General features: G+C 43.0%; 1 protein-coding gene across 8 annotated transcripts in view; it reads right to left on the bottom strand.

Annotated features, from left to right (window-relative positions):
• MYO6 (myosin VI) overlaps positions 1 to 24584 on the bottom strand; it is a 1279197-nt gene that overhangs the window by 56581 nt on the left and 1198032 nt on the right. For all 8 annotated transcript variants that reach the window (XM_069606282.1, XM_069606276.1, XM_069606277.1 and 5 more), the window contains one exon: positions 1991 to 2094. In XM_069606282.1, coding sequence (XP_069462383.1) covers positions 1991 to 2094 — 104 coding nt within the window. The remainder of the gene's footprint in view (positions 1 to 1990; positions 2095 to 24584) is intronic.

Below are 24584 nucleotides of genomic sequence, written 5' to 3'. Positions count from 1 at the left end.
TCAAACTGGCGATGTGCCAGGCCAGAGCATGGCCTGGAATCTGAGGAGGTTACATCATGTGATAGACAGCACAGCATACTGGTAAACTCTGGGCGCCATAGCTACGTTAGACGCGGTGAAGGCGTTCAACTCCATAAGATGGGACTGGCTCTATGCGATTCCATAGGTTTGGGCAACATATATTAAGTGGGACCTACTGGTGTACACAAGACCAATGGCATGGGTGAAAACAGGCAGGAGCATTTCGGTAGCATGGGAATTGGAAAAAGGAACAAGACAAGGCTGTCCACTGTCCCCGTTGCTTTACATCCTTGCTATGGAACCCATAGAACAGTACCTTAGGGCGGAAAACAGAGGCAGGTATGTTTATATGTGTAAAACTGTACATTTTCTAAATGTGTTGTATTAAGTAGAATAAAAGACAGCTAGAAAAAGGTTAAAGCATAACATATGAAATATATATAATGGACAAAAAGTTAAAGTTTGCATCTGTGCTGAAGTTAGATTTGTACAGCGCTACTTACTAGCTCTTGGTTTTCCAAAGGTAGCCCAGCCTACCAGTGGATGCCCAATACACAGGAGCTGCTTTCAGCTCCCACTTCTCAAATCCTTATTTTGATCCTTGGAGCTCCCTCATTCTAATCTGCGCATCTGGGAATTAGGGAGGGTTACATTTTTAAGCAGCTGACTATCTACAAGTAAATACATTTCATGACAAACCGCTGTATTGTAATTTTTATGTTTTGGAACTTAATTGTCCATTCTTATGCTTGGGGGTTGGGAATGATTGGGAAGACTAAGGACCCTATAATAAGCATTTGTGGATTTCGTTTATTAAAAAAGGATCGTGAACCTGTTAGACAAGGTTTCATAACGGTATTGATGACCTAGAGCCAGCTTGAGCATTCCTGTATTATTGTTTACATCTATTTTTCACTGTGTTATCCATCCGCTAAAATCACCCTTACCAGACAGGGTCATTTCACCCTATGTACTCGCTTTGCGTTTTGCAACTTGTCCAATCATACTCCCCTGGCCACCTTCCACTCAAGAGTCTAAACCCCAGTAAACTCCTCTGCATGATATTCGCACTTCCAGCTCACATCCTACTCTCTTCTCCCAAATTTTCCCCTTGCATTCCTACCATTACCCACAATCATACAACCCTACCCCCCTTGTTGAGGATTATAGCATGCCCACCCACTGCAATGCCCATTGACCCCATTACATCAGACCACTTCCTGCTCATCCCTTGACTACTGTGATAGTTTTCTAGTCACATGCCTATACCTTACCTTTGCACCACCCTTAGCCCCCTCCACATCAAGGACCATAAGATCAACCTACTACCATGGTATTGCCCCCTACCTCTTCAAGCAAACCATTTGTGCATTACAGCACCGTAAGCACTCCAAGTGACCACAAACACACATGTGCGCACACACACAAACTTGCACCTATTCACCTGAGACACTACATGCAAATCTAACAGATCACAAACACCCACACAATGTGGTGACCTTGCATAAACGCACTTTCCTTTTACCATACATTAAACTAAACATAACAGAACATACATAAACCATAACGTTGGTGAATGGCATGACAATTAGCGTACAGTAAAGGCATGAAGTGAGGTACAGACAAATACTGAAATCTTAAACATTGAATGTAAAGAGGGTAAGAGAAAATAAAAAGAAGTCCACCAACTTAAACTCTTGCCAGGAATGCAGCATTTCTTTAAGTACCATAAGAGTTGTTGAAGAGTTAGAGCCAAATGCAACCGGCAACATCCTTAATGAAGATTTTAATGAGGAAGAGAAACCTTAACTAAAAGAACTAAAAGCTGCGATTATGTACATATAAAAAAATAATTGTCACCCTTAATCAGACTACATGCTAAAAAAAAGAAACGTGATCTCGAGTTTGCGTATTTACATACAAGTTGTGATTGACCTTAAAGGCCTTGTGTAACATCACGATGACTTACCACAAGAAGTATTGATTGCATCGCGTAATTCTGCATATTTCCACTTGCTTAGGTCATGCTTCTTTGTCACTGCAACTGACTTGGTAGCTTGAACATGGGCACCCCTGCAAGCATTCAGTAAAAAAGAGAATTACCATCATGTTCCCAATCTTTGGTTTCACAGTGTACAGCTTAAACAGAGACATAGCGCGTTTAATTAATCCGAGCTCAAAAATGGAGTATGTCTCTTTCCAGTAGACAACTCCCCCTAGATGTTTCAAGAAATGACTGCTTTGTGAGAGCAATTGGGATAATGCAATAAATCTTTCTTTTTAAACAAAACAATTACTGTTTGTAAATAAAGCCACACATAATTATGATGTACTTGTCAGGTTAACACTATTCTAAATGAAATCTGCCAAAATGCTTGCAAAATCTAAAAATTGGCACAAGACACTCAGACTGATTATATTAATGAAGCTATTAGACCAATGAGTTCTCCAGTGATGCGTGTAAAATGTCTGTTTAGGCAATACAAATATTTGGTGTTTCAAAATGTTTGTAATTTAATTTAGTGAAATTAGTGCCTGCTTAATTGGCAAGCATCCAATGCTGCAGATTTCAGTAGGAATCAGACATAATTTAGGCTGTCTGAAAATATGGTTGATCCTGCTTAATGCTGGGCATTCTTTCAGAGCCAGATATCTGGCACTTTCCAGAAGAGGGCATCTAACTCAGGGTTTAATGTGTGCAAGTAAAGACGTATGTATTGCTCTAATCCAGGCAAGGTTAATGACAGCTGAGCTCAAAAGGACATGTTCACATAGAACACATCGTGTACTTCCCAACTTTGAGCCAGTGTAGAAGTAATTCCAGTCGGATATCAAGATATAAGTCGACACTGGCGAATGGTGGGGGCAATGTGTGTGCCTTCTCCTACCATCTTTATTTGCTAAACTGTAAATGGCTAAACTCAAAAGTTCCCAAGTTTCAGGAGTTTTGGCTCCTGTGACCACAAGATGACATGTTTCTCTTGGGGGAGGGTCTTCCTCTTGATGTTTTAACACTTTTGGTTGTTCTGACTGCAGCATACAAGCAAACCCTTTGAAGTTTGGACTCTTGCACCAAAAATGCAATGCACTTTAGTAGCAGGACATTTTAGGCACTTTATAGGACCCTCCAGTCAGAGTTCCTGCATGCAACATTCATTACTGGTAGGGGTTCTCTACCTGCAATGTCTCTAGCAGCTAGGTTACCTTAGTTCGTTACAGGACCTCACACTCAGTCAAAGGAAGCAATGTTTATGACTGGTTGACTTGCCCACTCCTTTCTCAGACCTTGCAGATGCCTAGCATAAAGTGTTTACTGCTGCTGTAGCATTCTCAGTTCCCTCTACGAACGTGTACTCCACCAGCACACAGTGTTCTCCTCGAATGCCCCTTTTCAACGTTCCATCATACTCTATGGCCTCTCACCCCACCCCTCGAGAGTACAGCTTAACTCATTGAACTATGATTTACTTATAACGGACTGCTGGTTTGGGAGTCTTCATCTCTATTCACCCTCTGCTCTGCTCCATCCTCTCATTTTGCTTTTTGTATCATGACTATTCGGACCATAGTCAGCTTCTTGCCCCATGCTCTGCTCTCTCAACAGGCTCCACTCATTGGGGCATCTTTGGCAAGCTCAACACAGCCACACTTGTTCAAGTCCTTTACTCTCGTTCAGAGGCTCTTTCCTGGTATTTCTCAGTGTTCACCTGCATAACTATGTTCTCTGCCTAGTTCCTCTGACCTTCCATGCTTGGTTCAGGAGAAGGAATTTTGGATTACAACTCCTTTTGCTAATGATGTCAATGGCACATCCATCATTCCATGACAACTTCTACTTCAAAGCAAGACTACGTCCTTGCAGCTCTGCATGCTTTTCCAGCCAGCACAGTGCTTTGGTGGGATTTACCCGACTGCCATCAGGGGGAACAGGCTTCTGACATGGTCTTCCTCAATCTAATTGAGCTGTTACTTTGACACACATGTTCATTGGTATACTGGTCCCTCTAGCTATCCTTAAGAAATGAGATGTTCCATTTTACGTGGCAGCATAAATCCAGGAAAAGTCCTTTTCCTTGATCAAGGACCACAAACAAAATGACTTGCACTTAGCAACAATAGTTACCCGATGTTCGATTATCAGTTTACTACAATTCCAAATCAATTCTCCGTTTAGAAAATGAAACCCCCAGTAAATCTTTTCCCCATGATTCGATGCAAACTCCTTCAATTGTCACAGTCGGCTGATCCTCTCAGCCAACATTGTGAGAACTAACTTATATGACAGAAGGGATGATGTACACATTACAAGTAATAGTAACTTATTCAACCCCTTTGGATTAATGCCTTTGCTGCATTGAACTACTTCAAAAGACGTGCGTGTGTGTTTCTGTGTGTGAGAAAGTGAAGAAACAGTCTTTGTCTATTAGAAGACATTCAGTGGGATTGCCTTGCCATATCGGCTTCAAAACAAACAAGATACTGCCAGGTAAGTTGATGTACTGTAGTCTCAGGGGCAGGTCTAGAAAGCTCTGAAAGTAAAAAATGGCATGATGAAAGTGGAGGAATCTGATTCTAAAGGATACAAGATCATCTTAATAATCTCCCACGGTTAGGGTGAGCTATTTAGACTGACGTTAAATATGAAATCTTTGAATCTGTTGATTAAAAAAAGTTATGCTGATGCAGTGCAATTCTCAAATTTTACAGAGCAGTTCTGTACTTTCTATTGCCTCTCTGTGCAATTTCTCGTTCCCAACCAAGTTGGCCGATTAAGTTGGGCAGCTAATTGTGGATCACAATTTTAGGTGCCTAAAATTCGGATACACATGATTTTCCACCTGCACACGCCTTTATTGGCAACATGGTTGGATTGTTTTTTGACCAAAGTAGTATGTCCAACACACAATGATGGTCACACAAAAGTCAAAAGCCTTTTGTTCAGTATTAATAATTAGATGTTAACAGTGCATCCTCCACTAGACATGGAATGGTCCGATACATCACCGAATTGCACATCTTTGAAGCAGACCGGGATAACAAACCCTTCACATCTCATACTGTGACAGACCCTCCTTAAAAGTGACTAGCTTTGGTAGCGATAGTTGCATCCCTACATATGACACATAAAACCGAGTATGGACGAAACCCCACCAAGCTACTAGCAGACTTCAATCTGTGGATTACTCATGACTTGGAGAGGTTGGTAGCATCAAATAAATGTAAAAATCGGCCATAGAAAGTACGCGAAATAACCTGGTGATGGAATTATGCCCAAAATATCAGGCTTTTGTCATCAGTGCCAAAAATATTCACCTTTACTATGATCGCCAAAATACCTATTTTCAATTCAAACTTAGTTCATAAATACCACAATTTAAATAACATTAATACCATTCTTTTCATTTGCAACTCACTGCTAAATGTAAGACTTCAAAAAGAACAACCATCAATAATAAACATTACGGACGAAACGGGCAAGATCAGCAGTCCTCATTCAAACCTGGAATACAGAATCCTTTGAGTAATTTAGTCGCCCACCTCAGGAAGTAAATCAGATGAACAATAAACAAGCCCAGGTTCTTAAAAGCAAATCTTAAGGCTTACCTAATGAAGTGTTTCCCGCAGCAACAATTCAAGCCATAGCACCCATCCTAAGGTCAGCAACCCACTTGTAAACATAATCGATCTCGTCTGAAAAGTGACTTGGTCACAGTGTTTGTTAAACTCAAAGTGAAAGCCTTCAAAATGCCTAATGTTAGATCCATAGCCAATATGTGAATCAGCAAAGGTTTTCATACATACTGCTGTTGAAGAGCTCGGGGGACTATGCAGTCTAAACATATCCTGCAACTAGTTGAGGCAGGATTTGAACAATTGTGTGGAATTAAGCCTGCGCTGTTCTCATTTTGGTTTCAAAACGGTTTGTCATAACAGGATTGGAAAATACAAGTTGTCATCTAACAATATAATAAAAGGCCAGATGTCAGTTTGTCCCTGTATGTTTGTCCGGTAAAGCAGCTTCGCCTGTTCTCACCACTAGAGGGAGCTGTTGCCTTAGGATATATAGCGACAATGCCAATTTCCATAGCTTTGCTAGAGGGAGCTCTAGGCTTAGGATGACATGCATTACTCACCGTAATAGCATTTCTGGTGATTGAATCTTCTTAGATTCACATGCGCCCACCCTACCTCCCCGCTCGAGTAATGCATGCCTTCTGATGCTTGTTAATCTGTTTAGAATCACATGCTGTGCATAGACTAGCGAGCAGTACCCAGAGTTGGAGGTGGGATGTGAGAGGGAACAGTAGTGCCCCGAGTAGAGTGTGCTCTAGGATTGAAGGGGAGTTCTCTCTTAGCAAGTGTGTAAAAGTGTGATGCATTTAATTATCCACCTTGAGATAGCTGATCCCCTTCCCTGCCCATCCCCTTCCCTGCCAGCTTACAATAACGAAAAACTGGTTCGTTTTTCTCAGTGGTTTCGTCCTTTCCATCTAAAACATGACTGACCTGCGCACATCCAGTGTGTGTACGCTTCTCTCGGCCATGCTAGTGGGATTCTGGAAGAACGTAGGTAGTTCGATCGATTGATTTAAGTGAATTTCGAAATGAATTTAGGCGCAAATCGGGGATGAGTGCACAGAACCACCTTATCTCTGTGGACTGTAACAAAAGGGTCTAGGATTGAAAAAGCCTGTAGTTCGCTAACTCTTCTGATAGAAGTGATAGCGAATAGGAAGGCCGTTTTATAAGTAAGATGTTTTAGGCTAGCTTTATGCATTGGTTCAAAAGGAGACCCCATGAATCTGATTAGAACCAAATTCAGATCCCATCCGGGAGTTGGGTTAGAAACGGGGGGATGAATTCTTTTAACCCCTTCCATAAAGGCTTTAACCACAAGTATTTTCCACCATGACACCTTCAGTCGTGACGTGGTGTAGACAGAGAGCAGCCAAGTGAACCTTTAGTGATTTAAAAACCAGACCTGAGTCTAACAAGTGGGTCAGGTACAAAACAATGTGGGTAGGAGAGCAGTCAATGGGACTGACGCTCTTACTATTGCACCAGATGACAAAGCGCTTCCACTTGCTGGAGTAGCAATAACAAGTATTATGTTTTCTGGCTTCCCTGAGTATGTCCATGCATCTCTGAGGGAGCTGAAGGTGTCCAAACTCTATGACCTCATGAGCCAGGCCGCTAAGTTCAGAGTTTGTGGGCATGGGCGTAGCGTCTCCCCTCCGTCCTGAGACAACATGTTGTACGGACAGGGTAGTTTCACAGGAGGGGAGAGGGACATTTCCATCAGTTGGGAGAAACAGGGTTGGTGGGCCCACATTGGGGCCACCAGTATCATGGTAACGGGTTCCTGGTGCATCTTGTGCACAATCTTGTTGAGCAGGGGAGTCAGGGGAAAAGCGTAGACAAATTTCCCTAACCATGTTATCCAGAATCCGTTCCCCTTGGAGCGGTTCTGGGGGTATCTGGAGGCGTAGTCTTGGCATTGGGCATTCTCCTGAGTTGCGAACAAGTCGTTCTCTGGGAAGCCCCATTCTGCAAAGACATTGGAGACAAGGTCTTTCTGTAGACGCCATTCGTACTCTAAAGGCAGAGGGAAATTTCTGCTGAGCTCGTCCGCTTGAAGATGGAGTTCTCCTGGGACGTGTTGGGACAGCAGAAACACCTTGTGTTTGAGAGCCCACATGCAAATGTTCTGGGACAGCTTATATTGCCCTAGAGAGTGTGTGCCCCCTGGTTTGTTTACGTAATACATGGCTGTGGTGCTGTCTGTCGACATGTTATCCCCTGTAGCAGTGTCTGAAAGGCCTTCAGGGCTTTGAATACTGCCAATAGCTTCAATAGGTTTATATGGTTGGATGCTACTTATGGGGACCACACTACATGTGCTGTCTGCTGAACCAGGTGAGCCCCCACCCCCCCTTGAGAGATGCGTCTGTCGTGAGAGTGGCTTCTACTGCGGGGGTGGTGAAGGACGTCCCCTTCAAGAGGTTTTCCCTCGACCACCACTGCAGAGCGAGAACGAGGGCTGGCGAGAAAACGACCAGATCTTCCCATTGTCCGCTGGCCTGACACCACTGGCTGTTGAGCCACTTTTGCATGGGACGCATGTGCAGGAGCGCATGGGGAACCACGTATATACATGACACCATCATACCTAGCATCCGCATGGCCTTGCGTACCGCCACCTCTCGAATGGCCACATATTGAGGGATCTGAAAAAGCATATTCTGAACCCTCTCGTTGGAGGAGAAGACGAGGCCGTCCTTCGTCCAAATTAGGGCTCCCAGAAATTGTTTTACTTGACTGGGGACTAGACTGGACGTCTTCTCGTTGATGGAGAATCCCAGACTGAACAGAAGGTCTAAAGTCTTCTGGGTGTTCAAAAAACATGCGTCATAAGAGTGCCCTGTTACGAGCCAGTCGTCGAGGTAAGGGTAAACCGGGACAGATAGTCTGTCAGGTGTGCTGCCACTACTGCCAGGACCTTTGTAAACACCCTTGCCGCTGAGGCAATGCCGAAGGGGAGCACCTTCAATTGGTAGTGTCAGTCCTCTATCATGAACCTTAGATATTTCATGTGCGCCGGCAACATTGAAACATGAAATTATGCATCTTTCATGTCCAGTGTTGCCATGTGGTCCCCCTGTTTCAACAGTGGGATCACTTCCTGTAGTGTTACCATACAAAACTTTTGAGATTTTATAAATTTGTTCGCTGGTCGCAAGTCTAGAACATGGCGCATGTTGAGGTCCTTTTTGGGTACAAGGAAGTACACTAAATAAATACCCAAGTTTACCTGAAGAATAGGGACGGCTTCTATGGCGTCCTTTCCCAGAAGTGCTTCTACCTCTTGAATCAGGATCTGCAGATGGTCCGGCGTAAGGCATCATGATCGTGGTGGTCTGAACTGTGGTGGTCAGGCGAATTCCATGCAGTACCCGTGGGCAACCGTCTTTATGACCCCACTGGTCTGAAGTTATCCCCTCCCATGCCGCAAGGAAAGATGTTAAATGCCCCACGACCGGGGTGACATGGGAGGGGACCTGGATCCATTGGTAATTTCTGACCAGAGGCTGCAACTCCTCTGGGGTTGGGGCCTCTGCCGCGTCGTTGACCCCTAGGTGGGTAGTTGGCAGGGCTTCCGGATGCTTGTCCAGAGTTCCAGTTTCTCGTATTGTAGTTGTTTTGACATGCACGGGGTTGGCCTCGAAAGGACCGACGAGAACCGCCTCCCCTCTGGGGGGAAGGCTTCTGTGTTATTTGTTCTAAGGACTTAAGAGTCTTGTGCTCTTTCTTGGCCATCTCCAGAGCATCGTCGACCGCTTTACCGAAGAGATTGGTCTCTTCTATGGGTTTGTTAATAAGAGTGGCCTGTGTTTCAGGCTTGAAACCCGAGTTGCGGAGCTAAGCGTGCCGCTTGAGCAGTGTGCCCTGGGTCAGGGACCTGCCTGCCATCTCTGCAGTGTCCAGAGTGTTTTTAATTATATTTTGATTTACCTGCCTGCCCTCGGCCACAATGGTGAGTAGTCTGGATCTAGCGGGTTCAGGAACCTCCTGGAGATCTTCTTGCACAAGGTTCCATTGTATGTCTGCATAACTTGCAAGCAACACAGTGTTTGCTATAAGTGTGGTGAACGCAGCTGCCAAGGTAACACATTTACCCAAGGCGTACAACCTTTTAGATTCCTTATCCCCTTATCCGGAGGTGCCTCCCCCGTAGCAAGGGGTACCCCTGCCCGTTTCCGGGTAGTAGTGACTACCAATGAGTCGGGGGTGGCGTGGCCTTTAATATATTGAGGGTCATTAGGAGATGGCCAAAATAGTTTCTCCACTCTTGGATTCACTGCCCGGGTCTGTGCTGGCGTGACCAGGGAGGGGGCAAACCTTTTAATAGAGTTCAGGATAAGAATGGCTTGGCTTGAGGGAGGTTTCTCTTCGAGGATGTCCTCCACGAAATCTTTTTCGGGTACCGCTTCCTGGGTGGTGGATCTTAAAGTGCTCTGCTGCCTTCCTCAAAATGGCATTGAAAGCCATTTGATCGTGTACAGGTGAGGCCTGGTGGGCCGGAGTGGAAGGAGGGGACTCCAGGCATAGGACATCAGTGTCCTGATCTTGCGTAGGGCGCGCCCATGGCTCTGTCTCCATTTGCTGGGTTTCCTCCCAGTTGCCCATGGCATCCGCCTGGTCATTAGTGTAGTCTTGCAGGAAGGAAGGGTTTTCTTCCTCATCATAGATGTCTTGGTAAGTGTTCATCTGGACCACTTCTTCATGGTGGACAGAAGCAAAAGGGTCTTGAGAGTCAAGATTTTCAGGGAAATGTGAAGCCGACACCAAAAGAGGATCTTCACGAGATCTCTTAGGGGAAGGACGCTCTGAACGCGAGACAATCCTTTCTAGGCGGTCCATGCACCCTTTGAACTTTTCCCTGGTCCACTTAGACGAACCAGAAGGGGCAAAAGGTGAAAAAATGTCGCCTTCCTCTCGTTGGCATCGGAATTTGTCCCCAAGGGTGTTGGACAGAGGCTCCCGACTGTCCTCGTAGGTTTTGCAAATACTGGGCACCATTGCGTATCTTTAGACCTGTTCGCGGTGCGCTCTGTGCGTTTTTTCAACAGTTTATTAGGCGTCAGCCCAACCGCCGAAGTAATCCTCGCAAGATTATCCTCAATCTCCGCTGAATCAGCGTGAGTCAACAGGTCAGCGGAAGATTTACCGGCTACCGTGGCGCCAGAGGGCCTGGCGGTAGATTTTTTGCCTGCGGAAAGGCTAGGGGGCCTAGGAGTAGGTTTCGAGCCTACCGGGGCCTTAGGGGGTGCCGGAGAGTCAGATGATCACCCTTCGGCATCCAAATTAGATTTAGAGATAGCACCCTTAACTTTGGAGTGCCCAGTCGCAAGACGCTGCTGCGGAAGCGGGGAAGGTTGCTGATCTACCAGACCAGAGGATTCCGTCGAAATTATCGGCGCACCTGTTGGCGCTTTCAATTGTTTCGGTGGAACCGTTGAAACCAGTGAAGGGGTTGTGTGCTTAGTGTGTGGTTTCTGTACACCCTTGTCGCTGGGTGTTGTCCCCAAAGCGAGACTTATGTCAGGCCTAAAGAGGTCGAGGACGGGCATGGCAGACCCAGAAGCATCCACCTCAAGGTTGATGACATCCGACATGGATGTCTGGTCATCATAAATGCTCCTGTCACTTTCGGCGGGTGTGGCGGTGGGGGAAGAGGATACAGCCGCGACATGCCATACGCGGCCCACGGCTTTACACAGCACTCCTTAAGAGTCTTAGACCGAAGGAGTCTACAGGACGTACACCGCTTCTCGTGATCTAGGGGTAGACAAGAATTACACATACTGTGCTCGTCTTTCCACGGGTATCTGACCCTACACTTAGGGCAGAACCTAAATGGTGTCCTTTCCATAGCGAAAGGTATAGACAAAGATGACCAGACCTAGAGGGCAAAGAGCGGGAAGAGGAGAGCCGTAACGAAAGATATGGCCACCCCGACCCCACTCTCGGTATAAAGATAAACAATGTCTCTTATGAAGAGCTCCGCTATGGGGCGACCAGTTATCTGGGCGGAAAAAAACAATCTGAGGGACCTCGGCGCGTGAGGGATTTTGGGTACACTACTTGTCATGATAGGGATAGTGTTACAGACACGCCTACGCCAACGTCCCCCTTCGGTCCCCGAAAGACAAGATGCAATACTCTGCGGTTACCACTGAATGTCGGACTATACGCACAGCATGTGATTCTATGCAGATTAACAAGCATCAGAAATATAGTTGTCCTTGTAATGAAAGCCTACATTTTGGCCCGTGTACAAGAACCTGTACACTAGTTATTTATAGGTGTATCCAAATGATGCTTGTAAAATAGTGTCAGCTATCAGTGATTGGAATTTCCGCATAGCTCTGCATTATAAAGGTATGGGCATGGCTTTATGAAGGGGTCCCAACAACAATTGAAATGTGTTTAGAGTTGGTGGGCAAAAGAACTGAAAGACGCAAAATAAAACGGTCAACAGAAAAGAGTGATGCTTCATACACGTTTTGCCTTTAATGTTGATCAATCACATCTCAAGACGAACTTGGTAATAAAACAGTGATACAGCTGTTAATTGTAAAAGAAAACCAGTAAACTGTAAATATTAAATGCTATGAATATGAATATCTAGTTCTGTAAACGGTTAGACTGGTAAACGGGTCTTATTGTGAGCATTGCTAATGCCACCAGCATTACTTACAATGTGTCATTACTATTTGTAGCGCGGTAGCAATGGAGCAGAGTACAAGGTGGGAAGTAGGCGAAGAGCAATGGGAGACAGAATATAATTTGGGAAGGTGTACAATGGCATGTTGAAGAAGTGGTCCTCAATTCAGAATTGCAGCAGTAATTTGGTGAGTATGGAGAAGCAGGGTTTCATTTCCGTGGAGTATTAGACAAAAGGCAGTGATTTTCCCAGATGGGAAAGATGGTGCCTGATGTTACAGCTTAACATGCAATGGAACAAGTCTTAAAGATGATGCATCCCTTAAGGAGTTACCAATGCAGAGCTATAAAAGTTGATGATCTATTCCTTGAAACCCTTGAAAAGCCATGGTGCAGCATTTATGCTCTTAAAGGCTGTCAAGGTTATATTAGGGATTTCAGCTAAAAGGGTGTGATCCTGGAAGAGGACCAGGGCCTGGCTTGTGGTTATGTGGTCTGTTTTATTTTATTTTTTTGCATCACCCTGACAGCTAGTAACTATACTGTTTGGGTTTTGTTGCCTATATGGGACATTAAGCAAAGGACGCAGTCAATAGATAAGCCAAAATACTTTTGTTGCGTTGAAGGGAGAGTTTTTTCTTAGTAAAATGTTTAAGCCACTCGAAAAAGAAAATGTTAAAACACAGTAGAATGTATGGTAGTTTATTAATGAGCCATTACACAAACTATAGCTTTTTTAATAGCTTAAATATTAAAATTAATATAGAACTAATGACAAATGCAAGTTCTCGTAAATTCAACTTCATGCCACTGTAGTAAATAAAGCCCAATATGTGAAGCCTTTAACTTTACTGCACCAATAAGCCTCCTAAAAGTCACATGCTGGCTATATATATGACAGACCAAGTTCACCACTTTCAGTGAGATTTTGCAAAACATAATTTCCACACAATTTAATGTACTTACAGCACCAATGCACTGAGGCCAGAGCCAACACAGGTGTCAAAACAGAATGAAGAATGAATTGCCACAACACTTTCAGCGTGGGCCATTTAAGTCCTGCATTGCTATTCAATTCCATGATAATCGCATTTGGAAACCACCAATTAACAGATCATGAAATATTCCGCTAGTTAGCAGCCACGTCTATCCACTTAGCAATTCACTGGGAAGCTTGAAACAACACAGCCAATCTAAAATCCCCAATTGAAGAGATAATTCCTGGAAGTTGTAATCCAATTGAAAGGCTTGCACTTGCTTTTTCGTTACATTAACACGCATATTTAGGTTTCCTACAAGGCACTACGTGCGATGGGTTGTTTTTCTGCCAGTCCTTGTAATCAAATGGTGCCTCTCTGACTGAGGTCTTATTGGAGATGCAAATAAAAACCTAAGATAAAAAGAGTTACGCAAAATTGTCTCCTCTGCTTTATTGACCCAATTACATCTATGTTCTTTAAATACTTATGTTCATATCACATAGTGAAATGGAAATACATGATCGGTTTGATTTAAAAACCCAGTAATCTTTTTAAGCAAACAACATTATTTCCCGATGTTCTTTTCAAATTCACATACTGTATGAAAGCGCTCCATTTCTTTAAAGGAAACATGCTCTTTTTACTAAATACAAAAATGTTGCTTGCAAGGGGTTCACATTTATGAATATATTGTGCTTGAGTAAAACGTACACACCATACCCAAGTTGTCATGTGTTTCTAAATAAACTAATGTTAAAATTGAAAGATCCACAGGTGATCACAATCAAATGTATAGTTGAAGTCACCAAAACCATACCACATATTAAGGTAATTAGGAGACAGTCATGTTCATATATTATAGCATTTCTCTATGAACGGAGGATAGGACAGAGGCAACGCACTGGTCTTAGTAGCAAGACCCTGCATAGCAACAGAGGTCGAATCCGGATCCCCGCTTAGAAACCGAACTCGAGTACGGTATCAGGTGCGTTATAAAAAAACAATTAATAAAAAATAGAATACATGTTGCTCGTTATGTGCTTATGTACACAAATGCCATTACATCACTTCTAAATTTGAATTCAAGTCATACTGTATATGTCCTTATTTAAAGTAAATGTTATGGTGGTCAGTGTGGGTTTTTAAAGATAAAAATGAAAGGAGTTCCTTATTGTGAATAATAGGTGTACCAACGCGAGAGCAATTGAACGGATGAGTGCAGTTACTCCATTACGTGTTGCTTACTTGGTTAGGTGTTTCTTTGCAAGATTTCATCCAATGTGAGTTGACAAGCATCAGACATACTGAAAAGTTTTGTATTGTCAAAATATAAATTGTACAATCACTTAAAAAGTACCTTGCTTTGAACTTATGTCAACAGGCATGCCAACCACAGGCATGTGCTCTTCTGACTTCATTTTGAGACCATCTTATCAATTGTATTATATGAATGGAGAGTGCACCAGTGGTCCTGTAGGAACCTAAGAAGGCACTCATTTCAAAAGCCATTCACAACATGAATCAACCAAACAGGCATTTTCCCTCACATCTTTTTGACACCTAATCAAAAGCAAAGTTGACTTTAGCCAACCTCTGACAATGGGTGTGGGCCACTGCTCATGTGGTATCCGAGAAAGTCCCTACTTCTGGACATAATGTACAACAGAAAGGAATCCTGCCTGAGATGACATTGGCCAAAAGGCCAATGCAGACACAGTGTCTACAGCATGTTCTCTTGAAGGCTGTCCCTGGGAATGAGCATATGTTACCAGCTCTGCCAGCCGCCACAGACATTTCCCTTCAAATCATCTTGATAACACCACCCCACCCCTCCTAAGTTTCAACATTGCATATTGGCTTAAAACATCAATGCACAGCCCTTCCTGTATCCACCCCCATTTCATATACACACTCCCAGTTTTTAAATCAGACTTGTTATCCAAAAGATCACTTATCCGCATTGTACTATATTCTCACTCAGTGCATTGTCTTCAGTTCAGAATCACTCCTTAAATGGTCTGCAAACATGTTTTTCATGTCTTCTATCATGTTTTGTTTCTGATTCAAATTTAGGATTTATATTTATTCTGTTTTTATTATGTTTGTGGTCCCTTAACTTTATCTAAATCACAATTCTTTTTATGTTTCACATTTTAATGTTTGTTTTTGTTGTGCAACAACCATATTCTTTTCAAGATTTAGTTTCAACTTTCTAATCTATTGCTGTGTTAATCATTTACTTAATTTTTCTTTTAATTTTATATTTCAGAACTTAATATATCTATTAATAACATTATTCCTATGTTGATTTTGGATTTCTGAACTCCAGTCATTCAAGGACTCCGTGTACAGTGCTGAACATTTTCCGGAAATACTTGTTGATACAACTATGGTTGTTCAACTGTGGCTTTGCAGATTCTTAAACTGACAGCTGTGCCATTGATGTCTTTCTGGATGTAAGGGGAAATCGCTTGTGTGTATGCAGAATGCATTTTTCATTTGAGACGCATGAATCTTTGGAATTCAGCAAAAAGGGTCATCCCAGAATGACTCAAGTTACTACCAAATGCTGTTCCCACTGTCATTCAGCATGTACACAGACACGTCAGTATGAGGTAGAAAGCGGTTGAATGTATATTGCTCTCACCATTACTATAATAACATGCAACATGTTTCCAGTAATACTGAACTGATAATACCTTTTATAATTCATGAAGAATGGATGCAGCAAATGCTGAACGTATCATAACTTTAAACTTTGTTTTATACATCTGTTCCGATTTGTGAGTTGGACTAATACAATTTGTTATTGCAGGTGTCAATATCCTTATTGTGTATTCATGTGAACACATCTAATTAACACAGTTTTTAATGTATATATATTTCTCTTGACCCTGTTCATTGTGTAGACACAGCAAATAGAGGTGCACTCAAGTACTTTGGAATAAACAACAGACAATTTGATTGACTCACCAGTAACCCTATATGTCTCACGTAGTGATAGGTGTTGTTTTGATATGTCTGTGTGTTATCTATACTGTTGTCTTTTCTTTGAAACAGCCTCTTGACACATTCATTTTCAACAGGGCCATTCTTTGACTCGAACAAGCATACCCAAAACAACGGACACATTGTTATTTTAGTTTTTCATTTGTTTATATGCTGAGATTTGATGAATACTGTATTTCTAACCATATCTATTTTATCATATCTATTTGAGTCTACACCAAATCAGGTTCAAAATGAAGAAACCCAATGAAAACAGGTCTAAAAGTTGTATTGAAATTGTCTGTGTTGCACCATCTGTTTTTACTATAGTGTTTTATTTGATTAAATATAACCTTAAAAACACTTTACATAAAAATACAACACAATGCACACAAAACTAATACAACCAATACATAAAATTTACTTTTAAAACATTTCCTCAATGTAAATGTAACTTCATCTTGGGTCATATCAATTTGACTTTAGAACATTTCCACACTATATAAATACAATTTCATCTTGGATCGTACAAGACACATTCATCTTGGGATAATTGTTTTAAAATAATGCCAAACGTAAAACATAGTAAATTCATAACCAGATTATTTCCAGAGTATAAATGAGACCAACATTGGTCACTATATAGAACATTTAAATCGTACCCTAGTGTTTCATAACCTTTCATATATATTGTTAACAAAGTAGGACAATCTGTTAGCAAAAGTCTAGGCGTTTAATAGCTCCCCTGCACAACCTGCAAATCCGCTCCTCTGGGTATCTCATACCAGGCCCGACATGAGATAAGGTAGGCAGTTGATTGAACCTTTGACACATTATGAACCACCTTACCTTTACATTCTGTAGGGTTTTTTTTATATAGGTACCAACGGCATTTACTTGGAAGGATTGCATAGTGTACTCAAGATAACTGATGTCTTTGCTAACCTAGCCATATACTCATTCTAATCCCAAATTACTGCCATCATCTTGATCTCTTTGAATGTTGTAGCTAAATTCTCAGAGGAAGAGCAGGAATAACTTATCTCTGTAAGGAAAGCCTCAATCTCATTAATCCAACGTTGAAGAGTGTGTTGGAAACCACCACTGCCTTTTTGGCCAAAAAAGTAGGAGAACATAGATCTAAGATTCTTCTGAAGCATCAACATCTTAACATAGTAATTAAAGGTAGCAATCAGTTTCTGCGTTGCGAGTGAAGTAATGCCCAACTTGCAACTGATAGCTTCCACTGGAACTGAATGCGAAAAGCCCAGACATGATCGCCATTGTTTTCCCTCCAAAGTCTTTAATCAGCTAGCCTCACTGGTCATATAAACTTCCAGCCCATATAAGATGGAAGGGACGATGCATGCCTTGTACAGTTGTAACATACCATCAATCAAGTTACTGATTGCCTTAAACTTAGTGAGAGATGTATTTATAATATACTCAGAACAGGCTTCTTTATTCAAATTATTTGTAGTAGACATGCCCAGATACCGATAGCTAGAGACTTCCTCTACCACCATATTTTCTGTATAGACCATCGATATATTTTAATTTTTCTTCTATTAGCTTTGAAAGTCATAATCTTAGTTTCAGAAAGATTTAGGTCAAGATTAGTTGCAAAGGTTCCTAATGCTGTTAAGCTACGTTGGAAACCCAGTGCTGTTTGGTCAAGCATAACAATTTCATCTGTGTATGAAAGCCATGTTATTTGATGTTGAAGTAAATGTGGCAGAGCATTGTTTTGAGTTGGACTAATACAATTTGTTATTGCAGGTGTCAATATCCTTATTGTGTATTCATGTGAACACATCTAATTAACACAGTTTTTAATTTATATACATTTCTCTTTGAAGACTGACTCTAATTCGACCGTATAAATATTGAATGGTATTGGGGCCAAAGAGCAGGCCTGCTTCAAGCCATGATTAATCGTAAATTCTTCACTAAGAAAACCTTCCCGATTTAACCTGATCTGAATTCTATTGTTGTGTATAATGCCTTTACAAAGTACAGTATTTGAGGATGCAGTTGCCCAACTCTCATCTTTTCCCACAGCATATTCCGATTTACTGTGTCAAAGGCCTTTGAAAAGTCCACAAAACATAAATACAAGGCCTTTTACTTGTTTGCGACATGCAGAGGCTTTCGAGCCCTTATGCATTCTTTGCCAATTTGTAAACCTCATTTTGAATTTATTAATATTCATTTCACATGCCGGATATTCATTCACATTCTTTTTAACCCAAAGTATGTCTTTATTTAACTGCTTTCTCTTATTTGCAGGCATAATATCAAACTTGATTGTACGTTCTGCCCTGCAAAGCTAATTTATTTTGGGTGTTATCCAGTATTCTTTCTATGACTACTTCAGTGAGGGAATATAAATCATCCATAGTGGTGACTTAATACCCTTTCACTTCAGACAAGGAGCAGGTCATCCTCCCGTTAAAACTATTTAGGTTACTCCTTTACCATCTTAGTTTATTCCCCCCCCATTGTTAACCAGAAAATGTGTTGCACCATTTCTAAATGTATAGACTTTCCTGTTATAGATCCATGTGTATGCCAGTTTCAATATAGTCAAGCCTTCTTGTGTCACTATTCCACATGAATTTTGAAGCATGAAATGATTGTTTTCAGTGCAAGATGACAACAGGATGGTGAAAATTGATGAACAAATGACAATGCAATGATCAGAGGTGCACAATTGCGAGATTGTTTTAATGTATGTATTGTGTTAATAAAAACTAATGAAAATTGTATATTTGATTACTTTCAGTCACTTTTGAAAATATTTAATAAAATAATGTTTAATTAGACAGTCAATTTAGTAATTTACTTTGGTGTAATGCTCATCCAATTTTGACTTATTGTCATTGTCCTATTGCAGCATCAGACTGACACGGCTACAGGAACAGTAACTGTGTACCAGCACATCAAAAAACAAGGGTATGTATTTAGAATTATTCAAAATGTATCTTTGTAAATCAATGTCTATTTTGTACTATAGACTTCAATGATGTTTTTATCATCGGAAAGATGCAGATTGAATGGATATATTTTGGACATTTTCATTGAGCATAGACAACCACAGCTTATTGTTTTCATTTGGAATAGAGGCCAAGGAAAAAGAAGGTCAGGAAGCCTCAGACCACACCACAAACACAGGATGCTGCAAGTCAAACTATGGTGATTTGGAAGGAACTGTTGGTAGGTTCAAATTCTCAACCTAATGATATGAAAAAGTATGGCCATGTGCAGTGGCCTGAATTTGAGCTCAATCCCACCACTGAGCCATGTAAAGTAATGACGAATAATGTCCCCCTCCACTGGCACTCTCCACAAGAGGCAACAACATTCCGTGTGTATCCACTCACCCAATCAACAACATCTAAAGGATTGGTGCAATATACAGAGGTACTTTTCCCTGTTTTGCCCATCAATTCACAGCCACCTGATTTATCCTAGTTGGAAACGACAGATGCATCCTCAATTAACTGATGACAAAGGCTAAGCATGGGAAGTGAAAAGTAGGTTAACCCCAGCTTTGAAGCAGAATACATCACATTGTAAGATGAGTAGCTTTGAAGGAATCCAAATACAAAGTCTTTCACTTCTGCATGCTGTACATTTTAAACATGCTGAAATGCAACACTTTGACGCCTGGTTATATTTGTGGAAATCTACTGGTACATTTCACAAGACAAGTAGATGGCACAAACCTAAAAGTTAGGGGAAGTTGTACGGAGGAACACTGCAGTTTTTCTTATGTCCGCACAACCAATGTTTGGGAAAGTTCCTGATGGAAATATATTCTGATCTTGCGCTCTGTTATTTATTGGCGCTACGTTTAGTAAAAGCTCTAATTTGTGTCCATTTGTGGGACTTTAATTTCTTGCTATAAAGCCTACTTCAAATATCATCACAATTACATATTCCCTGCAATACAGGATGCCTGGAATTGAGAGCAGGTGCGCTCGCTTAATACGCTCGCTGGCAAAAGACTTGCTTGCAGTTGGACAGTGCGACAGTCCTGGATTTTCAGTCAAGCAATGTGATTATCACCTACAATACTTGGACCTTCAAGAAATAGTAAGGTCGGTTGTAGTGCATGTGACTAAATGTACATTCGCTGTTTCCATGAAGAAGCATGGTTTTGTAAAATCAGTTGAATGCCTTCAATCCAGAGGCTTACAAATCAAATTATTAGCCACACACAGACACGTGGGCATTGCCTAAGTCATGCGAGAGAGGTTCCCACAGATCAAGCATCAATTGGATGTATGGCATGTGCCAAAATCTATTGCCAAGAAAATCAATGCAGCAAAAAAAAGGGCTTTAAAGAACTACGGAAATTTTCTCAATCCATAATTAATCATATCTTGGTGAAGTTCTAATTTCAGTGGAAGAACTGGAAGAAAAGTGGCAGTCACTGATCCACCATATTGCTAACAAACACTCAAGGGGGGGAAACACGCTATCATGCGTGCTAGCTTCCACATCTGAGCGATTAAAAGGAGTGGAGGAAAAAGTGGCTGGAGCCAGGGTCACCTTCTCGCACAGCTCTTGTAAAGATAGTTTGAGATATGAAGTGCCTCCCTTAATTTTGCCACACTGGGTATTTGGAGGTACAGGCCCAAAAGTTTGCATTTCGCCATAGACAGTATGCAGACCCGTACAATACTCACGGTACTTGCTTAAAATGACAACGTTGGTAGGGAACACGCTAGGCTAGAGCTGGTGTTGGAGGCCAATTGCATTATGACACAGCATTTACAAAAAGAAAAAGGACTGAGCAGCCAAATCTATCTTCGAACCAATGGAATTTACGTAATGAGAGATCTCATTTTGACAATCCTGGCGATGGAAACGCAGTTCGGAGAACTGGTTTTCTTCCCAGAACAGACCCTATGCACTTGGCTACAGTCGAGCGTTCTCCAGACGCTACCATTGTGGTGAAACTTCAAAGCAAATTTAATAAAAGTGAGGTGGTCAATTCAATTATTTTTTATAATTTAAGATGTTCATGTTTTAAATATACATTTCATTTTGTGATGAATGGACAAAATAAAAAAAATATTTAAAAATGTAATATTGTATAGAGGTTTATTCTCTTATTGTCATAAAGTATTCCTTTTAGTTTTAAAACTTTGGTAAACTTGAGTAAATTACATAGTAAATCACAAATGTAATATTCTTACATTTGTATGGTGATGTAATGCAAGTTTATCTTGTATGGCTCTTCTACATATATTGGCGCCCTCATAGCGCTTTGATCTGAAAATAAAAAGATGGGTCGATGTTCATTAATGTACGACAGTCGGAAAGGAAGATAAGAAGCCTGTATTGTGCATGGGATCATGCAGAAATTAATAGTTACTCACCGTAGTGTCTAACGTACTCTTAGTCCATAGTCCCCTTTCCTCCATACTGTATGGGCGTCTCTCACGAGGGATGGGAGACAGAACCTTTTTCACCAGAAAAACCTTCTTCCCCTTTAAATCTAGAGGTGCGCAGGGACGCGGCCCTGGGAGCATGCGCTTGCCTGACTCCGCTCACTGGCGCCACTCTTCAATCCCGATTGACACATCGACAATAAGCAACGTTGCCTAATGAAACCACTATTATTAGGTGGGAGGATGGTGGGACGTATGGAGGAAAGGGTACTATGGACTAAGAGTACGTTAGTCACTAAGGTGAGTAACTATTAATTACTCTTATGTCCCATCCACTAAACTCCATACTGTATGGCCTACTACAACCAAGTGTCACCTTAGGTTGGAGACAGAGACCCTCCTTAAGCAAATAGGTTTGGTTTCTCAAGACTGCCTGACCGAAAGCCGCGTCTGACCTAGAGGCGACGCCCGGACAGTAATGCTTGCAAAAAGCCGAGGAGGTGACCCAGGTGGCCGCCCTACTGATGACCTGCCACGGAACATGGTGTTGGAACGCAATGGTCGTGCTCTTGGCCCTGATAGCATAGGCATGCAAATTAGCCGGAACTGGCTTGTGCTGCCCCTCACAGGCCTCCTTGATGGCCGCGGCCATCCACCTAGAGATGGAGGCCTTGGAAGCCTGATACCCTGGCCTTGCGCCTCCAAAAGTGACAAAAAGGGCATCCGACTTAAGGAAATCCTTGGTCCTGTCCGAGTAATACTTCAGAACGTGTCTGACATCGAGGCGATACAACACTCGGAGGGTCATCCTTGGGATCGGAGAAGAAAGTAGTTCAAACAATCTCCACGTTAAGGTGGAAGGCAGATGAGACCTTTGGTAGGAAGTCAGGGTGCTTTCGGAGGACCACCTTGTCCTTGTGAAAAGGGGTGTAGGGCTCTGAGGCCACAAGGGCCTGGATCTCGCCGACCTTGCACGCTGAGGTGAGGCCCACGAGCAGAGCAGTCTTTAGGGTTGCGCACTTGATGTCAGCGGAGGCCATTGGCTCAAATTCTTTGTGGGCCAGTGCGTCCAGCACCACGTTGAGGTCCCAGGCTGGGTGAAGCCTTTTTAGGGGTGGATAGAGTCTGTCGAGGCCCGTGAATTCCTGTAGGCACCATAAACTGCCAGGTAAGTGCAGCATGTGTCGACTTGCATTACGGAATGTGCAAAGTGTGCCGAAAAGGAGAGGACATCATCCAAAGAGCACTTGAGATGTCAATCCCCTTAGAGCTGGCCCATTGACAGAATCTAGACAATTTGTTTTTGTATTGGATCCTGGTAGCTTTGTTCCTGGCGCCCTGTATGATCTCCAGGTTAGCCGGGGATAGGTTCAGGTGTTTCAGAGTGACCTGTTCAGGAACCCCGCTGCGAGGGATAGCTTGTGAGGAGCAGGGTGGAGGACCCTGCCCCCCTGCTGTGTCAGGAGTGGAGCCGGGCCCAGCGGTAGGTGAATGGGAGGCCTGTTTGATAGGATGAGCAACTCAGAGAACAATGGTCTCGCTGGCCACCAGGGAGCTATCAAAATGATGCTGACGTGACACGATTGCTTGATCCTGTAGATCATCCTATGGACCAGGGGGGGTGGGCGGGAAGGCGTACACCCTCATGTAGTTCCAGTGTAGCTGCAAGGCATCGTCCAGAGAGGGGATCTGGTACCACCCTGCTTGTTCACATAGTACATGCTGGTGGAGTTGTCCATCTGGATAAGTACTGCATTGCCCTCTATGAAAGGGAGGAAGGTTTTGAGGGCCAGCCATATGGCCTTCAATTCTAGCCAGTTGATGTGGGACTCCTGTTCCAGCTGGGTCCAGACTCCATGGACGCTGTGGTTGTCCAGAGTGGCTCCTGAGTCCTCGAGGGAGGAGTCTGTCGTGACAGCGACCTGAGGGAGAGGCTGCCGGAAGGGCTTGCCCCACCGTAGGTTGAAGTCCGCAGACCACCAGAGGAGGTCCGGGTGGAGAGACGTGGTACAGTCCACAGGCTCAGATTGTGAGCCCCTCTCCTGATTCCAGGAAGCTGCGAAGTGCAGCTGTAGCCTCCTCATCTTGAGTCTCGTGTGGGGGACGGGCAGAAGGACCGTCGCTATAATGCCCAGTAGGTGTTGGTACCACCAGACCGAAGTCGCTGTCCTGTACAGGAAGTGAGTAGTAGCTCTCTTGATGGCCTTGATCTTGTCCTATGAGAGGAAACACCCTCTCGGAGACGGTGTCCCAGATGAGGCCCAGAAAGGTCAGCTTCTGCGTGGGTTGCAGCTCAGACTTCTTGAGATTGATAATAAACCCCAGGTCATGGAGTGTCTTCATAAGAGCGGAGGAGGTGTGAAGAACTGCCTCCGGAGATGAGGCCCTGACAAGCCAGTGGTATGGGTAGATGTGGTGGCCCTGGGCCCTGAGGAGAGCGGCAACCACATTCCTCAGTCTGGTGAATACCCTGGGGGCTGAGTTGAGGCCGAAGGGTAGTACCTTTTACTGGAAATGGCAGCCCATGATCCTGAAGGGCAGGAAGGACCGATGAAGCTGCCAAATCAGGACGTGTAGATAAGCGATCCAGGGAGCACATCCAGTCTCCCTTGTTCAGTGTCTCTGCAATGAGAGCTGGCGTAACCATCTTGAATTTTTGTAGAGGTAGTGAGAGGATGAGGGTGGAAAGGTGAGAGGATGAGGGTGGAAAGGTCCAACACAACTCTCAGGCCAGCCTGGTTCTTCTTCTGTATGGCGAAAATCCTGGAATAGAAGCCCAATCCTCTCTGGGAGGCTAGGACTTCTTCCACTGCCTGGCTCTCGATGAGCGACTGGACTTCCACCAACAGAGTTGCCGTTCCAATCTGTGGGAGAGGAGGGGAGGAAGGAGGAGAGGGAGGGATCGGTATGAGGTACCCCGTGGAGACTACAGATATGATTCAGGGGCCCGAAAAATGTTGGTGCC

Source organism: Ambystoma mexicanum, chromosome 4p (genome assembly GCF_040938575.1).
Source record: "Ambystoma mexicanum isolate Mex_15411 chromosome 4p, UKY_AmexF1_1, whole genome shotgun sequence".
Taxonomy (NCBI): Eukaryota; Metazoa; Chordata; class Amphibia; order Caudata; family Ambystomatidae; genus Ambystoma; species Ambystoma mexicanum.
The sequence above is the reverse complement of the archived record's forward strand: the minus strand, read 5'-3'. Positions and strand labels throughout refer to the sequence as shown.